Below are 18,906 nucleotides of genomic sequence, written 5' to 3' on the forward strand. Positions count from 1 at the left end.
CAGTTTTGCAAATTTCTGTCTGCTCATTTTGCTAAAAAACACACTGCTTATGAAATGGCAAACTTGCGTAACTTTTCACTGAACTCTACAGTGCCTATTTTAGGTAATGTACGTTAATCATCACCGGGTTGTACAATAAGAACCGCAACTGGGAACTGCAATTAGCAGTCAATGCCTCCTCTCATCTGTTAAATAGCCATATAAATGAGCCTTGAAAAATCAAACATTTGCTCACTTTCCAGGTTGTCTTTGACATATAATTATCATACGCTTCGTCACCTTGTGCTTGTACCTCTCATTTCTGTTAGAACATTGATTTTCCACATCTAATACCCAATTGATGCCTCTGCCATTTTAATGCATTATAGTTTGATCAATTTGTATTCTAAAAGATGCAGAGAACAGGTAGGCACATTGTGTAGTTGCTGGGGAAGTCAATATGTCCCTTTTCTGTCAAAGCGTATTCTCAGGCTATATGGCAGAGTGTGATAAAAAGTTGCCTTCTATTTCTACACACCATATTTTACAGCACAACACACCTCAGTGGCTTTCCACCTTGGCAGAGGGAGATATAAAACGGGAATTTGCATTTTCAAACCTGCCTAGAGTCATTTCTAAACTTTGTTGTGTAAAACACTTAAAATGTGCCCCAGGAATATGTTTGTCTTCTTTCTCTTCTCTTTATACTTCTAACTACATTGTGAGGTCATTGCAGAGAGGTCACAACACACTGTAGGCTATAAGATCTGTCTGTCCCACTGAGAGTGCTGGTCCCCATTCACACAATATTCATTTTTGGGTAAATTATCCCTTTAAAGGGAAGTACTGTGTACTTCAACACACTTTAGATAAGGTCAGAACAGGAATCATCGGTGGTGGTCTGGCCTAAATATTTCCTGAGCAAACGAATACCATTTTTCTTTCCGTCTGCAGCAGTATGAAGCTGGCAGCCACTTTCTTGGCCTCTATTCCTAGACCAAGCCCTTGGGCTCTCTGTGGTGCCAATCTGCCTTTACTCAGCTGACATCATATGTCATCAAAACAGAATGTACATTTTTCCAAAGGTTGGTGGGAAACATGGTAACTGATGAAATCATTGTAGACTTTATCATTTTGGGAACAGTCAAAATGTTCTCTCATATTTTACAAAATGTATTTATAAATGTATCTGTGGTGAAACCACTGCAGTGATTTCACTACAGATTTACAACTTGTAGCAAACTGACAAAATAGATTTGCAGTTGCATAGTGGACGTATTTAACAGTGTGACGGCAAGTGTAGAGGAATAAAACATTCATTCAACAAACTAATACTAAATTAAGAAACATGACGTGAACTATACAAAACTTGATGCATCCATTACATCAGGCAGACACTGGAATTAAAAAGATGATCGGAAAGCGTTATTTATGAGACTTTAGCGACTCCTGGTGGAGACAAGACGAATGAGTTGTTTTGTCTTCCTGACAAACGAAAAGTTTCCCTGGTGAAAAAACCAGCATATGCTGGTAGGTATGTTTTGATGCTGGAATGCTGGTTAGGTAGGTTTTGATGCTGGTTTAAGCTGGTCCTTTGCTGGTTTTTGCTGGTCATGTTGCTGGTCAAGGACCAGCATGAACCAGCAAAGGACCATAAACCAGCTAAGGACCAGCATAAACCAGCAAAGGACCAGCTTAAACCAGCATCAAAACCTACCTAACCAGCATCCCAGCATCAAAACATACCTACCAGCATATGCTGGTTTTTTCACCAGGGTTGACACAAAAGCCGTTGGTTTTTCATTAGGTAGACGATAATGTCTAGGAAAAATGCTTAAACAACAGAAATGTGATTCGCCAGACTAACGAGTGACTTGTTTAATGTAGTGCCATCATATTAGGCTACTTGTTTTCGAAGATCATGCACGTCGTATGACCCGTGACATAACCTGTCCAAGTTCATGAGGACATGAGTGCCATTCATCAACACACACTAACACACACTCATTGTTTTTCTACTGTGATTTTCTACTATATTTTTTAGCAACCTGGAATAAATCTGCATTTTTACTCTTTCGTGAAGACATTAACCCTTTAACTGTCACCGTCCCCTCTGTGGGAAGTTTACTTCACCATATTACAAATAAATCCTAATCTAATCATGACAAACTATACATTGTTGGAAAGGTCTAAGACTCCTAAATAGATGTTTTACCATATTTTTGTGTTACAAATTATGTAGGAAAAGTAATAGATTAATATATGTCAAGAGTGCAACTTTAAAAAATCTACATCATAACATCCCTGGTGAAAAAAACAGCATATGCTGGTAGGTATGTTTTGGTGCTGGTTTATGCTGGTCCTTTGCTGGTTTATACTGGTCCTTGACCAGCAACATGACCAGCTAAAACCAGCATAAACCAGCAAAGGACCAGCATAAACCAGCTAAGGACCAGCTTAAACCAGCAAAAAAACATACCTACCAGCAGTGCTGGGGAGTAATTAATTACATGTAACGGAATTATGTAATTTAATTACAAAATAAATGTAATTGTAATTAGTTACAGTTACTGAGAAAAAATGTGTAATTAAATTACAGTTACTTTTGAAAAATGCCGGTGATTACAAAGGGGATTACATCTGAATTTTTTCCACACACCCACCCCCACTTACAGATTTAATTGACTTCTTTCATAAATTGCATTGACTGCTCTAAAATGAGACACCAGTGTTTAAGGAGTTTAGGACACAGAATAGGCCACATGCTTATTCGATAACTGTTTTATTTCCTATTTGGGTTTATGCATAAACATTATTTTTTAAGATTGTTTTTTCCAAGGCATTGTTAGATGCTAGTGTTTTCTGTCATAACTATGCAAACATTTGATTTCAAACCCAGTATCACAGCTATTAAACTGTTTCTTGTTATGACGTTATTTATGTTATGATCTTGTTATGACATATAGTGCGGTGACCCGAGCTCGATTCCCGTCTGGAGGTCCTTTGCCGATCCCGCTCCCCTCTCTCCTCCCAGCTCATTCCTGTCATCTTTCTACTGTCCTATCACAATAAAAGGCATAAAAAGCCCCCCCAAAAAATAAGTAAAAAAAAAAAAAAAAAGTCCGAATTTTTAGTGGCAGTGCTTTAAATTAAATTATTACACAGCTCAGACTCATTCGGGGCAACTTAAGTCAGTGTTATATGCTTGATAATTTTTCTTTGCGGAAGCTTTGAGTTTGGTTAGCTCATAAAATATTAAAGCTTAATTCAATATTATGTGGACAATTTCTTAATTCTGTCATCCTGGTATCGTGGACTCGCTCTATTGTTTCATACAAATGCAGCTGCTGTCATTATTTATTTATTTATTTATTTATTTTATACACTGTAATGGATTAAGATAACTAACAAACAAGTACTACTACTTAATTATTTATGTGGTGAAATGTTGTGTAAGAAAAAACTGGTATGACTGCACTGTATCCCTAAAATGTCTAGTTTGAACTTGCCGTTTGCTAGCAACTGATTTCTTTGTGGAAGCTTTGTGTTCAAATATTTCAACGCAGATCAATGTTTCGTGTCTAATAATTTTGCCACGAAACATCTAAATAATCTGTCAAGCAGCTGTGTAATGAGTGAGATAGTGTACATTCAGCCAGTTGTTATCGCAAAATAAAGATGTATATTATCCCTTACTTATTATAATCTTAATTCAAGTGATACAAAATTTTTAAAGTCTGACAGTAATCAGTGTTAAGTGCTACTGTAAGGTTAACTCTGCCTGGTTTAAATGTTTCAAAATGATTAACAGTTGAAAATATTACAAATTTAGAAAAGTAATCAAAAAGTAATTAAAAGTAATGTTACATTACTTTAATAAAGTAATTGAAAAGTTACACTACTTATTACATTTTAAATCAAGTAACTTGTAATCTGTAACCTATTACATTTCCAAAGTAACCTTCCCAACACTGCCTACCGGCATATGCTGTTTTTTTTCACCAGGGATGAGTTCTGACCTTTGTCACAAAAGACTTTCTTTGTTGCCCTTTTCCCTATCACGTTTTAGAAATCATAAGAAATTATATATCAGTTCAAAACATAAAATCTCAAAATTCATCCTTTGAAAGGCATTGTAAAATCAGACATTGCATTACCACAGAAAATGTACATTAAAATCATACTACAAAATGTTTTCATTCATGAATTATAAATATTTAAGTCTGTATAGTGCATTTTTATGTCTGTGTTCGAAAATGGGAGTGACAGTTAAAGGCCTCATTTTCCTCATGAGGACCATTGGCTGGTTCCCACAGTGTAGGTCATTTTAGGTTTTATTGTGGGGACATTCAGTCACCACAGTGTACAAAACCAAATCTACCTACACACAAACATCCATTGTGTCAACGGACCTCAGATGGAAACCTCAGATACTGTTGGATCATGTTATTTACATCCACAAAGGAAAAAGGAAATGGAGAAATGTCCAAATGGTTTGTTTTTCTTTTCTGTTTTGTTTTAATGACGTATTATGATGATGTATTCATGATCTAATAACATGTTAATATGCAAAATATCTCTTTTGACATTTGTAGCTTGTTGTTTGATCTTGTTTATATAATCTCGGTGGTCAAAAAAGGAAATAATAATATTTGTGTCCTGCCTCCTTTTCTCTTTAGTGGATGTTGGAACAAACCCAAATGGAAAAGTGACGGATGGCCAGCTATGCAGCAAGAGAGATGAATTCTGGGATACGGGTCCAGCCTTTTGGGGACATAAGAGATCTGAAAGGTGCTTATGAACTAGCTCAAGACTAGCTCAAGCCACCATGGATGGGTTAGCATCACCTTACCTCATGGTATAATACCTTTTACACAGTCTGGGATACTTTGCAGGTTTTTCCTGCAGTATGTTCTGTTTTCACTGTTGTTTTTGTTCTCACGCTTCAAAATGTCTCACATCCTCAGTGAAGTCTGATATTCAGATTCCCTCTTCTACCGAACTGCTTAGGCCAGGGGTTTCCAGCCCTGTTGTCAGCTAGAGCTGCTTGAAGGGATAAAATATTCTGAAGGGATACTTGCTTAAAATGCACGAAGAATATCCATTTGAGGTCTAGACTGCTTGTAGAAATGGATTTTACAGCCCGTGACAGTGCTGCTATATTCACTTATATCTGATGGATTTACAGTTTGATCTAACTGTGTCTTGATGAGCTTTAAATATGTCCACATTAAATATTTATAATGTGAATTTTTCTGACCTGACCAGTGCTGTCAAGTCAAGTACCACCTCATTCTCATATGAGTGTACCTTGTGAATAATCTGCTGTCATATCTCCTGAAAGGTTTTTGCCAATAAAGTATGCAGAAAAAAAACATGAAAGTAACACTATGTGAGGATATTCAAAATTACAGTCTATTTGATTATCATTTTAAATTTGTTTTTCAAACAGGTTAGTACATTATTTCTATGTTGGGCTACTGTATAACACCCCACATGTTAGTTGCAACCAAGCTCATATTGTAGGAAACAAATGCACTGGTGGTGACATTTGTACAGATTGATAGCAGATTGCAAACACCAAAATTGTATCAGTTAAACAAATTCATTTACCATGCACTGCAGTAAAGACCCACTGGTTGCACTACACTTTAGAATTTCAGCAGATTTAATAGGCAATTTAAGTACTGTTTGTAACTTATTCCGTAAGTTTGGTGACACACTTGATTTTTTTGTCAGTGCATTTGAAAGCTAAATTAGTTTTAATGGCAAAAGTGACAGCTGCTCTGGGAATGGCTGTCTATATACCACTTCTGAGAATAAAGTGCTGACGACTCTCATTACGCCTTTGATACACTTGTGATCAGTGAATAGGTGAGGGTTTGATTTTCATTAGGATCTTTTCTGAGTCACCCTTATTTACCGCCTTTGACTCAGCTATTACAAGCCTACAGTTATTGATCTATCTGTCAGTCATAGCACCACACAGATGGTAAAGCACCACCTTTCCCAGAGCCTTTGCCCCTTGTTATCAAAAAGAGCTCTCCCTTGCATGGTAATGAAGTTTCCTGCTTGAATGTGCACACTGAATCTTAAGATGGCAGGCCTTCCCTTTTTGGATTTACTGTATGTTACTCTCCGCTATATGTTTAGATCAGTCTTATGCTCCTTAAAGTCAGACATCCTAAACCATCTCTTTAGATCTATTTAGTTCAAAACATTCAACAAGTTTCAACTTTTTTCATGCTTTGTAATTCAGTTATTAATACTGAAGGTATTATGTCACTTAATGGGCTTCTAACCCACTGATTCCCATTAGTGATTGCTGCCATCTAGTGGACACCTCATTTACGTTTGATTCCTTGCTTAGAAATATATTCGCTGTTAGGTCTATCTCTATAATTGTGCCCAGAACTTTTAAAGTTGTGGTGCAACGGAAGTACATTAGAGTGAATGGATTATTCACCTTATTTTTCCCGTAAGAGCCTTTTAATGTATTATCTTAATTATGAACACAATGACCACAAACAGTTTTACTGTCTACTCTACGTTGTTATTCTTCTCGTTATTTCCCTGTAGTGGCTAATGAATTGGAAGTCTCGCCCATAGGCTTACTTCATGCTTTTGGAGTGAGTTTCCATTTCAGGTCAACTTTAAAACTTTTTTCCTTTTCAAATAATACCCAGAGAGCACACGTATGTCTGCAAGATGTCTGTTAAAGATCACTTGTTCTGGAAAGCATAAGATGTCAGTTTTACATACATTCTTAATCATAAACATCTTAAAGACATCTAATAGACATCTATTTGCCATCTGATATAAAACGTCCTATAGACGTATTGCAGACGAGCAAACGCTCTAAAAAATATGTCTTGCAGACGTCAAATAGACGTCTCTGTGATGTACATGTGCTATCAGGGGATAAATCTAACTAGCTAGTTTTTCTCCAACATCAATTGTTTTTAGTTTAAAAGTAAGTCATTGTAATAAAGGCCAATTCATGCATACCCTGGTAGCACATGTACATCACGGAGACGTCTATTTGATGTCTGCATTTACATCTGCAAGACGTATTTTTTAGAGCATTTGCTCATCTGCAATATGTCTATAGGATGTTTCCTATCAGATGGCAAATAGATTTCTAGATGTCTTTAAGATGTTTATGATTTAGAATGTAAAACTGACATCTTATAGACGTCTGTCAGATTTTTGTACAGGAGATGCTTTCCAGATCAAGTGATCTTTAACAGACATCTTGCAGACGTACGTGTGCTATCTGGGTATTATTGATAATGCTGAATGAAATACAACATGAGTTAAAAGGAAAATGTATCTGGTTTAATACTGATGTCAAAAGAGGGATGTTTGAACTGCACTGAGGCTTAAAGACTTGAAATATAAAATATAGGAAATATAAGTCATAAGCCTATAAGTCATATGGGCTACTTCTAGGGGAATTTGTTTGTCCTTATATAATGACTCTGACGTGTATGTGTGTGCAAATGTTAAGTCAGATAGTCTATATATTTAGCACTTTGGGTGTTTTATTTTCATGCTGACATTTAAATCTTCCACATTTCAGTAGCTCATTTTACTGTGTGGAGTGAATAAAATATTTGTCTTGTTACAGGCTTCCCGTTTCAGTTTACTTTCTGGTTGTGGATGTGGTTATCGCATTGTTTCTTTAAAATAAATGAAATTAAAATAAATAATAATAAAAATAATAATAATAAATGTATATTGACCCCAATCTCTTGAACATTTAAAGTGTATAGATACAGAAAAAAAAGTAACAAGAGTAGTACACTACTATAAAGGTCTAAATTCAGCCGCTGACTCTTGAACATGAAATGTTGACTACAGATATAAAAGTTCCAGGATGTGAGCGCTGGTACGCTATTGCCCTCTTCTGGCTGTGAAGTAGAACATCCAAAAGAGCTTATAGTTTAGTTAAAACATAAGATGATTATACATTTTCAAAATAGTAAAAAAAAAAATCTACAAATCTACATTGCCATACTCGTACGTACAACACCTTATGAGTTATGTTAAATGTCAAATGTAAACAAGATACAGAAAGGACAGTGTGTCACAGGCCACTCTTGTCAGCTGCTAAAGGTGACTTGAAAAGTTCCCTTTCAGTGGTAAATGTGGGAAGTAAACTCTCTCTCTCCCTCCTCCCTTGTATCTGCTTTGTATGTGTGTGAAAGCTCAGTTTCACTCAATAAACTACTGTGGTAGAAACTTTTCAAAGGTTCAAAGGGTTTCAGGTTGAAGGGAAGCATTTGTCATCGACTCATAAAATCATGTACGGTACTATAATAGTAGGCCTAGTATAGGGTCTAGTTGTCACTTACGGAAATTGAAATTGAAAACTAAACATAACCTGAGAAAAAAATGTGACTAGCATGGGATCTATGTTATCTACATGCACATAACCACTACAATCATTCTTAACAAATACGTCATTATTTAATCTATATTACTTTTGATACTTACTATTGCTAATATTGTTTTTCCTATTGATTGCATCCGACAGTAGTCAGAATAAACAGAAGACACTTCTCAAGCATATTTTACTCAGTCAAGTAAATGAAGTTCATCATCTTCTTTCACAAAATATCTGCAGACATCCTTGAGACGGTGTAATCTTCCACGTTTTGTCTTCAACTCCTTTTGGGCATCCATGCACATCATGGTAAACTTCTGAAACTCACTTAGATTCAGGCACTGTTGGTAATTAAAGATTTAGATTTGAGATATACTGCTCTTTGATGCACAAGCTATTGTTAGATCACACAACAATCCACATGAATAATATTTTTCAAATTTGTCTGAAATCGACATCCTTCTCTATATGGACACATTGAAGGTCTTTGAAGGTCACTGAAGGCCTGCCATTACACTGCCGTTCAAAAGTCTGGGATCAGTAAGATTTATAATGTTTTTTAAAGAAGTCTCTTACGCTCACCAAGTCTGCATTTATTTGGTCAAAATACAGAAAAAAACTGTAATATTATAAAAATATTATTACAATTTAAAATACCAGTTTTCTTTTTTAATACTCTTTAAAATATAATTTGTTTCTTTCGTGCAAAGCTGAATTTTCATCAACGTTTAATCCACGATCCAACGATTCTTCAGTGCCACGTGATCCTTTACAAATCATTCTAATAAGCTGATTTGATACTCTGTTATCATAAGTGTTAGAAACTGCTTAAGTTGTGCTTAATATTTTCTTGGACCTGTAATATTTTTTTCAGGATTATTTGATGAATAAAAAATTAATTGCAATCTTAAGTTTTATATCACTTTTTTTTTTAATCAATTTTTACTTTTTATTTATCAAAGTATCCTGAAAAAAAATATCACAGGTTCCAAAAAATATTAACCAACAAAAACTGTTTTCAACATTGATAATAAATGTGACACTGGAGTAATGATGCTGAAAATTCAGCTTTGATCACATGAATAAATTATATTTTAAAAGCATATTTAAATAGAACACTGTTGTCTTAAATTGTAATAATGTTTCACAATATTACTGATTTTTCCATATTTTTAATTAAATAAATGCAGCCTTGAAGAGCGTAAGAGACTTCTTTAAAAAACATTAAAAATCTTACTGATCCCAAACCTTTAAATGGCAGTGTAGTACTTTTTTTTTTTTTTTTTTTTTTCAGGAGATTTTTTTTACATAACATTTGTGTAGGTGTTTACATAAATGTAACTTTTTTTAATCTATTTAAAAAAAAATTAACTTAAAATTAAATTTTCAGCTAACTGATTTGCTAAAAAGCGCTAGTCACTATGATTGCAGCTTATGCATTAGCTTCTTTCAGTTCCTCTGAAAGAATCGGCTCACAGTGACAAACAATGACAAAATGCGAAGAGCTAAAATGATGAATTAAAAACGATCTCTGTAATTCTGACAGGGAAAAACAAGAAAGAACATATTTACATCTAGACTATGTGCTATGAAAACGTAGTAGTTTTTAGTCATTTTTAGTCACCTAGCGCAAAATTTGGTTGCGTATGTTAGTGATTAGAGGGTTGTACAGTGATGTTAAACACTGTTAACAGATTAAATATTTGAGGACTGTCAAGGTAGCTGTATGACATCTGTACCTCATCCCCAGTGATGTCAAACAGGTTCAAGATCTTTTTGAAATCTGAACCCTTGAGGTTAAAAAGGAATCCGGCAGCCTTAAACTCTTTCAGGTTGATGGTTTTGCTACCGTCCATATCCAGCAGCTCGAAGACAGGGAGGAAATGGTGACTGATGAAGGTCTCTTCCACATCATGCTACGTACACAGACATTTCAGCACATGTGACATTGATCACAACCTCTCATAAAACAATAACAATGATGAAGGAAATTTGGCAGTAAATGGGGTTTTCCTGAGGAAGTGGTTTTTTGTCTCAGATATTGTGAGCCCTGTATGGTTGTGGTAAGTGTGGAGGGGCTGTTTTTGATGTGGTCATGTTTTGTAGGAGATTGTCTTACTTCACTACTGAGCAGAATGCAGACCATCAAATAAAACTCCTCAAACCCAATTTCTCCATCTGCATCCCAATCCAGCATGTCGAACGTCAGCATTATGTGTTTCTTCCCCATTGTTGTCACATGCTTCATGAAATGGTAGAACTGAATGTCTTCGGGAAGGGAAAAGAAAAGCACACCAGTTATTCCAAACATTGAAATTCCACCGAAGCAATAGATCCACTTATTAAAAGTGACATAAAAAGCTTTATAAAAAAAAATTACAGATTTGTCAATTGTTGGCATGTTTTTACGAGTTAAAGGGGAAATGCCAATTAACAAGCAATTGGTAAATGCATTCTTACCATTCAGTGTTTTTTTCTCGTGAATATCCAGAAGACAAAAATAATCATAAATTATTTTAGTGTTACTCAGTGAGAGAAGGCAGTGAAACTTATTTAAATTTAAATATTCGAAGAAAACCCCCTTTTTTAGCTTCATTTTGCTCTTTAGATTGATTGTTAACCCTACAGTTAATGCTGTTACCATAGTAATTAAGCCCTTTTCACACTTCCGCGTTTATGGTTTCCGGAATGGCGTATGCCAAACGTTTTTTTGAAAATAAAATTCACCTTTTTCAACTTTAAAATTCATTCGCTGAGTTGAATCTCTTATAACGTGTAAAACACTTCATATAACGTATGATACTGTTTTTACAGAGTACAAAGTGCAGCTTGATTCGGGAATCAAAGCTTTTTATATATATATATATAAAAAATTACATATTTTGGAAAAATGCCTTCCGTGGTTTTAACGAAATCTGGAACATTTCACAACTATGACCGTCACATCTACTACTTCAAAGCTTAGGCCTTCACAAATGCTAGTTTATTTAATTCTAAATGTTGGCGGTTATAATTAAAATAATTTTGTCATTCTTCGTGTCTGTTTGTTGTTGGCTCTGCTGAATTATCACTCCTTTTGAAAACTTAAAAAAAAAACTGTAATATTATAAAACTTAAACTTTAGCGTTATGTTGGGGAAATGTGTTGCCAAGTGTTGCCTTTAACACCGTTGCCGCGGGTTGAAGAGACGCCAAAAACGTGATATTTATCACCTGGAATGCGAATTTCATCGGGGAACCCTGCCAAAAACCGTGTATTTTAAATGGAGGGTCCGCTCGAAACGCTAATTTTGGGCTAGTTTTGAGTAACAATTTAACGGTTTTGTTGTGAAAACCTGGCAACCCAACCAGCGGCGTTCAACGCCCCTCTCACACAGACCTGCTCAGCGGCTTGACGAGTAGGACCAATTTCTTTCCCTTGATGCACATAATTTTGGAAATATCTGAAAATATTCACTGTAGTATCTGTTGTAGTACCTACGTCACAGCATACACATTATTTTATTTTATTTACTTTTATTAAGCAATGTTGTACTCATTTTTTGTTCGCCTTTGCACTATAATGTGACAGCATAAATGCACTGGAAATAAATTGTAAAAAAATTGGTTTTATTGTTTACTTATTAGGTTGATAGTTAAATACTGCTTTAATTGTACTCCTATAGAATTGTTTGTTAATTATTGGAAAAATATCGTTTTGAGTAGACGTATAACATAAAAAAATTACAATGTTATTTATTTGCAGATTTTATAAAACCGTGGAAAAAGGGCCTACTGAGAGTTCTGTTTTCTGTTTTCTTTCCTTCATTGTTTTTTTCTTTCAAACACTTTTCATGTCAGGTTGAATAGTGTCATCCACATTTAATGTGACGTTTCTTATCAGTAATCTTAATGTACAAATCACTAAAAGTTATTATCTGAGAGGAAAGGGGAATAACCCAATTTTGAATGGGAAAAACCAAAGTATAGTAGGGACGATCAAATCAAACACAGTAACGTAACCAGGTAAATCATCTTCTGGCTCTCAAATGAGAACTTGTGGCAAAAATACCCAAGGTGTTGGAAAACAAATATTGACTTAATGTCTTTCCCACTCTTTAAGCTCACTTCCTCACATATTACCTATAATGGAAACCAATTTGCAATTTCATGTCTTATGTCTTCCTGCCCAATTTAATACAATCCATTAAAAGAATCATATTATTCTGAATGGGCTGTGTTATTGTATATAAATAGTCTAATATTAGGGAAGAGAGAGGACAATGAAGGCTCAGTGGAAGTGAGAGAGTTAGTGATGATGTCTGAGAACAGCTAAGGTTCTGAAGTTGCTCATCTAGGCTTTGGTTCCTCTATAACCTGCAGTGGACTTTTCCTGGCCAGGGAAATTCTGCCCTCCTGACATGTCCTTACTTATAAGCTTGCATACTAAACACGACAACAAAGCAAAGTCAGTCTGGTTGTGGAGGCTAATCTTGTCGGATTTTTGAGTGATCAGTGGTAAGTGTCTTATTTTAAACTCATTTTATAATGACATTTAAAGAGCCACTCAATTATTTTGTGTTTAAATAGATGCTGGAATATATTTTATATTGTTTATTATCAAAACGTATATGCCGTTTATGCTTGGTCTAATTTTAAGGTCAATTTCGAAGATTATTAACATGACATGAAAAAATTTTATACGTGCATGAATAACAACTGAAGTATTGAGTGATTTACAGGTTTGACAATTAAAATATTTAGCCTATTGTTTGTTCTCTTAGTATTAACCATATCACAATGCACAACTATATGTTTAGCTGCATTTTTTATTTGCATTTAGCATTGATTTTTCACCTTCTGTCAGAACAGGTCTGTAGCCACAGCTGAGAACCAATTATTTAGAGTATTAATTTCAATCTAAACTTTTCTTTTTTTCCGCCAACAGATGTTTGTTCTCTTGTTGAGTGCGCTGTTGTTTCTCCAGTCCTCTGCTGACGGATCCATCAAAACAGCTGAGAATTACTGGACACTTAAACCAAATGGTTTGTTTGTCTGAATCATGTCTAAAGATTTGTTTCTGTGTGAAATTTCTACAAAAACTGTTTTATAAACTGCTACAATTTATTTTATTTGTATTGTTATATTTGCACTTCTCAACTGTTTCTCAATTGTCTGTTATCAGTGCTTGTGGTGAATGTCGATGCAAGTGAAGATGTAAACATGGTGCCACTTGTCTGTGGAGAAGCCTATGAAGGGAAACATATTACATGGACCAGAAACAACGATGAAAATCTGGAGGCTCAAGGAAACAGGATCGTTGTCACAGTGGAGGCCTGGAAGGGAGGCAACTACTCCTGTTTCGACAGTGAGGGAACCTACCTAAACCACACACTGGTGCTGGCTCACTGGACCTTCAGGAAGATTATTAAGAATATTCCTGAGAAAGGTACAACCATTTTTTACATTGCGTAAAATGGTCATGATATGAAGTTGAAAAAAGTAAAGATGTTAAATAGTTTCAAGCCTTCAACAGTGAAACATTTTACAGTAAGGTTATAATTTATACCATGTAGTTTGTAGAAAGATATATTGGGGTCAGTAAGATTTTATTGTTTACTTATTTTATTAAATTAAATTTCAGAATTTTATTATGTTTTATTTAATTATTATTATTGTTAATGCTTAATTTAATGAATTAACTAATTGTTCAATAAATAACTACGGAGGCTCCTTCACATGTAATTAGGAATGGGGTGAGAACAGGAATGGCCATGTTGCTCACTTATTTGAGCAAAAATAGAGTAAAAACAGTAAAACTGTGAAATATTATTACATTCAAAATTTTAGTATACTATTTTAGTATATATTAATTTTAAACAGTGATTATGTCAGACTTCAGTGTCACATGATTCTTCAGAAATCATTATAATATGCTGATTTGGTTCACAAAAAGATTTCCTATTATCATTTTTAAAAATATATTTTTTGGAAACCACATTACATTTTTTCTTGATTATCTGAATATAAAGTTCAAAAGAACAGCATTTATTTGCATTGTACTTCTTTTGTACCATTATACATTAAATATAGAATTTATTTTTACAATAATAGTAATTAATAATAATAATAGTAAAATAATTGACCCCAAATGTTTCAGTGGTATGGTTTATAATTTTTAGAAATATTTGCCTCTTTATTTTATGAAATTCAATTTCATAATTTTATTATATAATTATTATTTTATTTTTAATGTTTATCTTTTTTTATTAAATTGATTATGTAATGAATTTAATTGCTATTATAATTAATAGCAATACATTTTTAATTTATTGAATTACCAAACAAGGTTACATCAACTGTTCAACAAATAACTACGGAGGTTTTTTCCAATTTTTATTGGGAATGGGTGAGAACAGGAATGGCAATATTGCTCACATATATTAGCAGAAATAGTGTAAAAACAGTAAAACTGTGAAATATTATTACAGTAAAAAATGTTGTATACTACTTTAGTATATTTTAATTACTTTTAAACAGTAATTACTCCAGTCTTCAGTGTCACATGATTCTTCAGAAATCATTATAATATGCTGACTTGGTGCTCAAAAAACATTTCCTATTATTAGTGTTTAAAAAAATATGTATTTTTTTTGGAAACCACGTTACATTTTTTCTTGATTATTTAAATGTAAAGTTCAAAAGAGCAGCATTTATTGCCATTGTAAATCATTTGTAAAATTATAAATTAAATATAGAAATTAAATAAATTCTAAATAAAATTTATAAATTTAAAATATACAAGTCTTAGCTGTCACTAATCCATCCTTGCTGAATAAAAGTATTAATTTAAAAAAAGACCCCCAAATGTTTGAATGGTAGAGTTTATAATTATGTATGTATTTGTTTATTTACTTTATTAAATTAAATTTCATTATTTTATTATATAATTATTTTATTTAATTATTCATATTTTTTTTATTTATTGAATTGCCAAACAAGGTTACATCGATTGTTCAACAAATAACTACGGAGGTTCCTTCAAATGTAATTGGACATGGGGTGAGAACAGGAATGGCCATGTTGCTCATATCAAAGTCACACGGTAAGTTTCTCAGTCTTACCTTAGGCTCTGCAATGATGTAAGGGGTGTGGAGAAAAAAACAAATCATAATAAAACAACCTGACTGATTCTGTTCCAGCTCTCATGGTGGAAGCAACATTAGCTGCAGTCTGGATTCCAAAGGAAAGAGTATCTTATGCTTAGACCACAACTATTGTCCTTATGCAGAGGAGGTGGAGCGCGTCAACCTGACCATATACTTCAGAAGCAGCTTTGTTGTTGAATCATACAATGCAAAGTTCTACATCATGGATATCGGTGAGCTCTCAAAAATTGCTAAAATGGCGAATATTCGAATATTGAATTAGTGTCATCTGAACATAATGAAACAATCTTTTTCTCAACTTTTTAGTGAGGCCTGATAAGGTGCCTATTAGTAGGATCAATAAAACATCCGTAGAGGTCAGATATCCACAGTCCTGGAGCACACCATCATCCTACTTCCCTCTCATGTTCCAAGTGAAAGAGATTCGCTGTCGGAAATGTGAAAAATGTGACTGCTCCAAACCAAACTCACAAGAGGTAAGCCTACATACATACTGGCTGCATTTATTTAATCAAATAACAACAGCAACATTGTGAACATTACATTTTAAAATGTAATTTATTTCTGTGATAGCAATATGTAATAATATTTTTTTTTTGCTCAGATTTTCTTCTCACAAAATCACCAGCTGCCAGTGACAAAAGGGATGACGGTGTGTGTGAGAGCGAGGGATGAATTCTGTAACTCCTCATGGAGCGAGTGGAACTTGTACAAGTATGTGTATTTAATATTTGTTATATTTCTTATTTCTTTCCCCTATTAAAATTTCCGTATTGCTTTATTCATGTTTTCTGCATGCATTATAATACAAACTTTCTCTGTTTGTTTTTAGATGCAAAGCCAGAAAAAACAAGCAGAGGAACCAAGAACCAAAGTTAAAGATGCTATAATTTATTATGCGTTATTAAATACAAATCATTTTAACTATTATGATGCTTTCTGTAGTCATGGACAATGACCGACTCTATTAGACTACTTTGGTCATATACTGTGTAATTAAATACAAACACATGTGTATGTGTTCTTGCAATAATGTATTTGTCTATACATTGTATAATACAATGAATAACACTATCATGCGTTTAAATTATTTATAACTCTAGTACATTGTTACATTGTATTTATTATGATTGCAGTGTTTCTGTCTTTATTTGATTATATATGACATAAAACATCTGTATTCTCTTAATTCAGTTTGTCTCTTAATTCAGTTTGTCTTGATTGCATTTTTAGATTGAAGAAATTATTTTATGTCACGTCTCACCAATTATGAACTATAATGTAATCATTCAAAGGACTTTGTTAGGGTCCTAATTATGTGCAAATGTCTTTTCCTTCTCTGTAGATCAAACATAAGACTGTTCAAGACAGGAATTACTGTCACATCTCATTGTGGAGCAAAGCAACACACTATTCCCCACATTTCAGCAGAGTTCGGGCATCAAATGAAAAGAACCACCTAAATCAGTTGATCACTGATTGTTCAAGTGTTGTGTGAAAAACAAGTCCTGTATTGAAGCCTGGAAAAAACATGTGTAGTGACATTAACCACCATGAATTGCCTGTCAAAAAAACACAAGTGCTGGGTTTTTGGAAATTACACAATTGGTGCATCACAGACTCTTTTTGAGGAAGTTATCCAAACAGACCTGCCATTCATTAATTAAAGCCGGTAAATAAAAAAAGGAGTGTAATTTAAAAAGAGCCTGTATTTATTTGGTTAAATGCATTCTTAAAGGGGTCATCGGATGCTAAGTTCACTTTTACATGTTGTTTGAACATTAATGTGTGTTGGCAGCGTATGTACAAATCTACCCTATAATGATAAAACTCCATGCAGTGGTTTTTAATTAATCTGTAAAAATAATATCCCCTTTTTCAAATCGAGACATTCTCAGATGCCTGTCGTTGTGGTGTCACACCCACAGAGGCCGCTCCCATGATAGTTGATTGACATGAACTTCTTACCTAAGATCAGTTGTAACAGTCCAACCTCCATGTTTTGATGCTGGAGCAGGGATGAAAGTTAGACAAGAATTGAGCGATTGAGGTGTTGTGTTGCTGGATGTAATAATGAACGTAGTGGTCGTCATTTACTCCCGACAACTGAGCTGCTGAAGATGCAGTGGATTACGTTTGTTCGTGAAGGGAATGCGCCTCCCGATCTACATATATCCGTCTATGTTTGTGCAAATCATTCATGATCCAGTTTCACCTACGGCAGAAGTGAGTATAAGGGGTTTTTTTATGAATCTTTGCGATCGCCTTTCCTAATAATGTGCTAGTTAGCAAGTTTAGCGGCTAAACGCGGCTACAGTAAACAGGCTCGTCACTCCACAGAGAGAAGAGGGGGCGGGGCAAGCAGAGCTCATTTGCATCGACCAGAATGGGATGATTTTTGCAGAGCTGATTTTGGCAAGGTAAAAAGGGTGTTGTTTTAAACTACCAAAGAATCATATCAACTTGTGGAAAATGGGCATCCGATGACCCCTTTAAAGAAGTCCACTTTCAAAACAAAGATTCACATATAATATACTCACCCCCTTATCATCCAAGATGTTCATGTCTTTCTTTCCTCAGATGGATGTTTTTTATGTTTTTTTCAGCATTTTTCTCCATATAATGGACTGATATGGTGCCCTGATTTTGAACTTCCAAAATGCAGTTTAAATGCGGCTTCAAACGATCCCAAATGCGGTTGTAAACAATGCCATCTAGAATAACAATCGGTTATTTTAATAAAAATAATACAATTTATATACTTTTTAATGTCAAACACTCATCTTGTCTCACTCTGCCTGAACTGTTTTTTTCGGTTCATGACAGTTAGGGTATGTCAAAAAGCCCCCATCTCATGTTCTCCCTGAACTTCGAAATCGTCCTATATTGCTGTTTTGCTGTTTTTTGTTAAGGGTGTTTGATCTTTGCATGTTCACTTTGCAAAGACTGGGTCGGTAATTCTTCAGCGATGCAGGATGATTTTGAAATGATTTTTGAAGCTGAGGGAGAAAATATGATTGGACTTTTTTCAACATACCCTAACTGTCTTGAGTCAGAATACGCAGAGTTCAGGGAGAGAAAGACGAGATGAGCGTTTGAGATTAAAAAGTATTTAAATATATATATATTTTAAAGAAAATAACCGATCGTTTCACTAGATAAGACCCTTCTTTGTCGGCTGGGATTGTTTACAACCGCATTTCGGATCGTTGAAGCCGCATTTAAACTGCATTTTGCAAGTTTGAAATTGGGGCACCATACCAGCCCATTATATGGAGAAATATGCAGAAATGTTTTCCTCAAAAAAACATAATTTCTTTACGACTGAAGAAAGAAAGACATGAACATCTTGGATGACAAGGGGGTGAGTACATTATATGTGAATCTTTGT

At 34.4% G+C, this 18,906-nt stretch overlaps 2 protein-coding genes across 2 annotated transcripts; one reads left to right on the top strand and one right to left on the bottom strand.

Annotated features, from left to right (window-relative positions):
• Positions 1–8,559: 8,559 nt before the first annotated feature.
• LOC127176685 (EF-hand calcium-binding domain-containing protein 9) lies at positions 8,560–10,964 on the bottom strand. Its single transcript, XM_051128473.1, has 4 exons — positions 10,829–10,964; positions 10,488–10,636; positions 10,108–10,284; positions 8,560–8,709 (listed from the first exon to the last, which is right to left on the bottom strand). The coding sequence occupies exons 1-4, from the start codon at positions 10,962–10,964 to the stop codon at positions 8,560–8,562; spliced, it is 612 nt and encodes a 203-aa protein (XP_050984430.1).
• A 1,813-nt stretch (positions 10,965–12,777) lies between these two features.
• il12ba (interleukin 12Ba) lies at positions 12,778–16,590 on the top strand. Its single transcript, XM_051127987.1, has 8 exons — positions 12,778–12,864; positions 13,295–13,391; positions 13,532–13,795; positions 15,349–15,451; positions 15,549–15,727; positions 15,822–15,991; positions 16,120–16,229; positions 16,348–16,590. The coding sequence occupies exons 2-8, from the start codon at positions 13,295–13,297 to the stop codon at positions 16,403–16,405; spliced, it is 981 nt and encodes a 326-aa protein (XP_050983944.1). The 5' UTR covers positions 12,778–12,864; the 3' UTR covers positions 16,406–16,590.
• Positions 16,591–18,906: the final 2,316 nt, after the last annotated feature.

This window comes from Labeo rohita, chromosome 14 (genome assembly GCF_022985175.1).
Source record: "Labeo rohita strain BAU-BD-2019 chromosome 14, IGBB_LRoh.1.0, whole genome shotgun sequence".
Taxonomy (NCBI): domain Eukaryota; kingdom Metazoa; phylum Chordata; class Actinopteri; order Cypriniformes; family Cyprinidae; genus Labeo; species Labeo rohita.

Excerpts from the sequence above, each read along its gene's own strand:
- LOC127176685 (XM_051128473.1), bottom strand. The coding sequence starts at position 10,964 with ATGAAGCTAAAAAAGGGGGTTTTCTTCGAATATTTAAATTTAAATAAG. Across the intron at positions 10,285-10,487 it reads GCATTCTGCTCAGTAGTGAA|CATGATGTGGAAGAGACCTT; the intron begins GTAAGACAATCT and ends CTGTGTACGTAG. Across the intron at positions 8,710-10,107 it reads TTGACATCACTGGGGATGAG|TGCCTGAATCTAAGTGAGTT; the intron begins GTACAGATGTCA and ends AATTACCAACAG.
- il12ba (XM_051127987.1), top strand. The coding sequence starts at position 13,295 with ATGTTTGTTCTCTTGTTGAGTGCGCTGTTGTTTCTCCAGTCCTCTGCT. Across the intron at positions 13,392-13,531 it reads CTGGACACTTAAACCAAATG|TGCTTGTGGTGAATGTCGAT; the intron begins GTTTGTTTGTCT and ends GTCTGTTATCAG. Across the intron at positions 15,992-16,119 it reads CCAAACCAAACTCACAAGAG|ATTTTCTTCTCACAAAATCA; the intron begins GTAAGCCTACAT and ends TTTTTTGCTCAG.